Source organism: Cariama cristata, unplaced genomic scaffold, assembly GCF_000690535.1.
Source record: "Cariama cristata isolate BGI_N322 unplaced genomic scaffold, ASM69053v1 scaffold31203, whole genome shotgun sequence".
NCBI classification, from domain to species: domain Eukaryota; kingdom Metazoa; phylum Chordata; class Aves; order Cariamiformes; family Cariamidae; genus Cariama; species Cariama cristata.
In genome coordinates, this window is record NW_009609464.1 from 5,034 (window position 1) to 9,946 (window position 4,913).

At 54.5% G+C, this 4,913-nt stretch overlaps 1 protein-coding gene across 1 annotated transcript; it reads left to right on the forward strand.

The window, feature by feature from the left end:
* Positions 1-1,285: 1,285 nt before the first annotated feature.
* Positions 1,286-3,896, forward strand: LOC104159598 (tubulin polyglutamylase TTLL4-like; the record flags this gene model as incomplete). The annotated part of the gene is made up of 3 exons (XM_009697548.1): positions 1,286-2,598; positions 3,287-3,396; positions 3,833-3,896. Coding segments are annotated over exons 1-3 (1,487 nt in total), but the record flags the coding sequence as incomplete, so codon positions are not given.
* Positions 3,897-4,913: the final 1,017 nt, after the last annotated feature.

Consider the following 4,913-nt stretch of genomic DNA (forward strand, 5'->3'; position numbering starts at 1 on the left):
GTGCTAATCGCTGTGAATGTCACAACATGGCCGGGTTTGCTGCTGGGCATAGATTGGGTAGCGATCAGATAGTGGTCTCCTAGCTACACTTTAACTGCTACAGCCAAGGCTTGATTTTCAGGTGAGAGAGGAACGTGTATGTGTATTGCAAGGACACTGAGAGGGTGATGGTTGATGCTCTGCTTACCCTTCTTTTTATACTTTTTTTTTTTTTAAACATGCAAGCTTGGGAGAGCTGGAAGGTGGAAGAGCAAGCCAGCCAGCCAGCCTGCTTGGGCGGATACAAATTCCTGTTGCAGCTGTATCCACGGGCCCTCCAGGCATGTATTAAGGCAAGACAAATACCTGGTGAATGGTTTGTTTTTTTCCCTTCTCCCCAGGCAAGAGGATCTTACAGGCATGGTGCAATAGTTCCTTTTAGGAGGATTCAGGACGCCTACATCTGCAGCTCTGTGGTCTGCCAGTTGCTCCTTGCAAGAGACTTTTCTGTAGGACTGCAATGGGGAGGAACATGTGCACGGTATTGCCAGTCTCTGCTGGAAACGGAGGTGTTTGGTGTTAGAACAACCCTATGTTTGCTCCTTGCTGCCTTCTCAGTCCTGAGCTCTTTAGGATGCCCTCAGCCCTCACTGAGCTTTTCCATGGGGTTACAAAAGTGAGAAACTTGTTCCTTTTAAAAGCAGGAGCTGGTGTTCTCACCTAATTCTGTGACCTTGGGAGCTGAAGCTTTAAGGGGTGGGGAGAAGAAAAAGAAGCAGACGTTTTGGACCTTGCAGTGGAGTCGGGAGAGCTGGTGGTGGAGGACATGGTACAGTTTGGAGATGCAGACCCATGGGAGTGGGCTCCAGGTGCTGTGCCGGGTCCGAGGCAGGTGGGCAGGTGACCTCCCATTGCAGCTGGGGCTGCTGTGCTGGTGCTGCTGCCCCATGGCCCTGGCTGGCAACCAGGCACCCCTGCACGTTTGCAGGATATAAGCTTTCCTGTGCACGGCACTTTTCCCAGGACCCTCTCTAAACTGTCCTTCGCATCCTCTGGTTTCATGTGAGATGCCAGCTCTTCCTTTGACTTGGTCCCAGGAGACTCTTGGGGAGCTCAGCAGATGGAGACGTGTTTTTTTTTGTCCTGCAGGGAAAGCAATGCACCCTGCTCCCTGCTTGGGGAACTGGGCCATGCGCTTTGACCTGCCAGGGTAACAGTGCCTTTCATGCTGTCATCTTGTTTCAGGCCAGCAAAGATGCTGCTGTAGATGACTGACTTGCTCGTGCTTCATGTGCTATGGCTCTACATGGCCTCTAGAGAACCAGAACGTGCTAATCTGGGCCCGAAACAGGAGAAGAGTGTCGGGCTGAAGTCAGGCACCCTTCCGTCAGGAAGAGCTGAGCCACGACGGGCCTGTCACCTTGCTCAGCAGCAGGCGAAACCCATCTGGAATTTAGAGAAGAAGTATGTGAGTGCTTTCCAGGGTCACCGCCTGCTGCCCTCAGGGATCCCTCTGCAGCAGTCCTGTTTCTTTTGCCCACCGTCGCTATGCCATGTGCATCCCGGTGAGGACGCCGTCCCGAGCCTGCCCTTGGCCCAGCCCTGCCTGGACCTGGGCGGGAGTGCTCTGCTCTACCGACGCTCCTGCCTCAGACCCAAACCCTACAGGTTTCCTTTCCGAAGCCCTCTGGACACCAGCTCTGCCACGGGAAGGACGATGTCTTCCTTGCTGATGGAGCCCTGCCTGCTGCCTGTGCTGGTGGAGGAGCACTCTGGAACTGGGGTCAAAGCCTCTGCCCTCAGCTCAGGTCAGCAGGCTTCCAGCTCCTATAGACCAGTGCTCAATAACAACTCCTTCCTACGGCCAAGCAGTGCTAAAGTGCCTTTGCTGCAGTCACTGGAGATCAAGAAAGTGAAAAACACCTCCAGCTTCCCTGCTGCCTCATGGCCTCACTCCGGGGATGATGGAGACAGCTCCCCTGGCAGCCTGGGTAACGAAGCAGTGAAAAGCAGCAACCTTGTGTTGGAGCAAACTGCAGTCCCCTCCCTGACCCATGTGCCCGGCAGTGCGATCCTCAGGAAGGACTGGTGCTCGCGAGAGGACACTGAGAGGAGAGCACACAGCTTTAAAGAGAAGGAGCCAGAGATCAGCCTCACAGAGGGTGTGCAGCAGCTAGCTGGACAGCCTGCCACACACAACAGCTTTGGACATGAAGTCCAAAGCTCTGGCCTTACAAACGTGGGCAGCCTGTCCAACTGGAACAGCAGGTGGGGGCAGCACATCATAGCGCAGCTCACCCCAAAAGAAACCATCGCTCCTCTGAACTTGGAGCTGGGTAGCCATTGCCTTAACGGTAACTCAAGCCTTATAGGCACCGATGGTGCCGTCGTCTGCACTAAGCATATCAGCGTCCATCTCTTGGCCTCGTGCGCTGACTCTCCCGACCGCAACACCGACTGCTCGCTTGTGAGCATGCTGAGCCCGTGCAGCGGGGACCAGGTGGTGGGAGCAGAGCCTCTGCACCTCGCTGCCATCTCTGAAGTGGCTACTCAGATGTCCACCATCCAACTGGAGAAAGAGGAGAAACGGACCCAGGCTGTGCTCCCGGGAGAGCTTGAGTAAGTAGAGCCAGGAGGATGAGGGAGGCCGTGGTGGGCTGGGCTGGCCGTTGCATCTGTGTGTGTTGGGAGAGGATGCACTGTGGGTAGTACGGGAGTGGCCGTAAGGATAACCATGGGCTACGTCCCTGAGCAAAACCCACCTGCGGCATCCTGGTATGGGGAGAGCCTTCCTGTCACCCCCAGCTTGAGCAGGCACTCAGGTGGCTCTGAGCCCTTCCACCTTCTTCAGCCGCAGCGTGGAATTGCTGTGTGGTATTTCTAGCTCACTCCCTGCACAGTCGTGAGGCTCTGCCTGCTGTGACGGGCTCTGCACATATGTTAGGTGAAGCCTGCTGTCAAACCAGGTCCAGCAAGGCTTTCCTGGGCACAGACATGGGTTCCTAAAGAAATGCAGAGCTGATGCAGGACAGGGAGGGCGCAAGGACATGGAGCTCCTGCTCCTGCTCTCCTGCTGGGAGAGGGTGTCCTTGTGCCTCTTTCTGGCAGCTCTGGAAAACGTTCCCTCTCAGGGTGCCCTGGGGCCTCTCCATCTTGCTAGTTTGGGATGAGTGCTGGTACATCAGCACTGGGGAAGGCAGTGCTGTCACTCCCCTGCCCATGTTATCTCATACTGCCTCAGACTTCTGGGTCTTTTGGCCCTGGAAAGCATGTGCCACTCCTTCTGATGTGATGTCCTTTGTCCTAGTGTCACTGCTGAGCAGTCACCGCTGGATCTGAGCCATCCCCAGGACGAAGTGGAGGAAGAACTTCCTGATGGCCTGGATGAGAGCTGCAGTCAGGAGGAGGATGAGGACAGTAAGTGCTGGTTCCCCAGGGAGGGCTGTGTTGCATGCCTCGAGGTGGGGAGTGTGGGGGCTGTCTGGGAGCTGGGGTGAGCACAGCTGCCCTCCTGTCTTATATTCATGCTGTCATTTCAGGATGACCTAGAGATTGTGCTGAACCCAAAAGTGATGTAGCAGCAAGGCGGAACTGCTGGGTTCCTCTGGGGAGCAGGCTAGGGTTCACCACTGTCCTGCTCCAAAACTTACCCATCTCTTCTCTGTGCAGGGCTGTCAGCTCTGCCCTCTGCTCTGCCTTTTGTGCCACCAATTAGTGGGAAAAATCCAGGATCCAAGGATTCTGGGCAGCTGGGAAGGGTCTGTCGCCTTGAGCATTTTTCTCTCTTCCCTTTCTAACTCTGTGTGCATTTACTCCCCATGGAGACAAAACTTGAGTCTGTCCCCTCCTGCAGGTGACTCAGATGCTTCTTCTGTCACTGGCGTGTCATCCAGTGGTTCTGTGGCTCTTGTGTCCAGGTTAGTAGCTGTAAATAGTGCACTGAACTTGGCGCCTTTGGGCGAACTTGTCTGTCTTTGCCCTGTCTGGTGACGGAGGAGAGCTGTAGCATGTGGGGGAATTGAGTGAATGTAGCAACAGGCTTCCCAAACAAAAGGGTAGCTTCCTTGCTACCCTGCAGATCAAAGCTACCTCTCTTGCTACAGACAGCAGCCAGCAAAGTGCTGAGGGTGCATCCACCACAGCAAAACAGGGGTCTTAATTTCACTGGCACTGCCAGCTGCTGGGTTCGGTTTACTGGATTAAATTATGCTCTTGCAGTGGTGTTGCCTTGCAGATGAAGCAGGGTGGAGGCGTCCTGGGCCAGAGATTGCAAAAGCTCCTTGGGGTCTTGTGTCTCAGTATTGCATCCTAGAAACAAGTCCCAGAGCCTGGATTTTTCTTTGGCTTTTGGAAGGAGGTTTCTCTGGGCAGGACTGGCCAGCCTGTAGTCATTTGAACCTTGCCTCCCTGACTCCTGGCAGATCTTTGTGGGACCTGTTCTTGCCCATCCAGCAACAGGAGTTGGTCCTTGCGGCTGTGCTGCCTCTTGCACTAGGACTGCCTCCAGCTTTGCTGTTTGCCTGACAACTTGCTGCTTTCCATCATGCCATAACTCACCTGGCAGTTGAGGAAGGCTTCCTGTGAGCAAATGTTGAACCTCAGGGTGCTGCAGGGCTCTGGGTGTGCACAAGTGGTTGTGAAAGTCCTGCAGAGGTGACATAAATTGGACCAGCAGCTGGACATGGCTGGTTGGCCTCTGGGGGCAGATGAGGGGAAGCAGTGCTTGGGCCAAATGCTTCCTGTGGTGGGGAGGGAGGGATGTTGGCCATTTCTCTGTGCAGGCTGTGTGCTGGGCTGGCCTTGAAGCCTTTGCAGCCATCTCCTGCTTCAGTCTGTTGTGGGCAAAACCAGTTTTGTGCCAGGGCATGTTAATATAATTTATTGCTAGTTAACAAACTTTTAATTACTGATTCTGGTACTGAAAAAATTATATA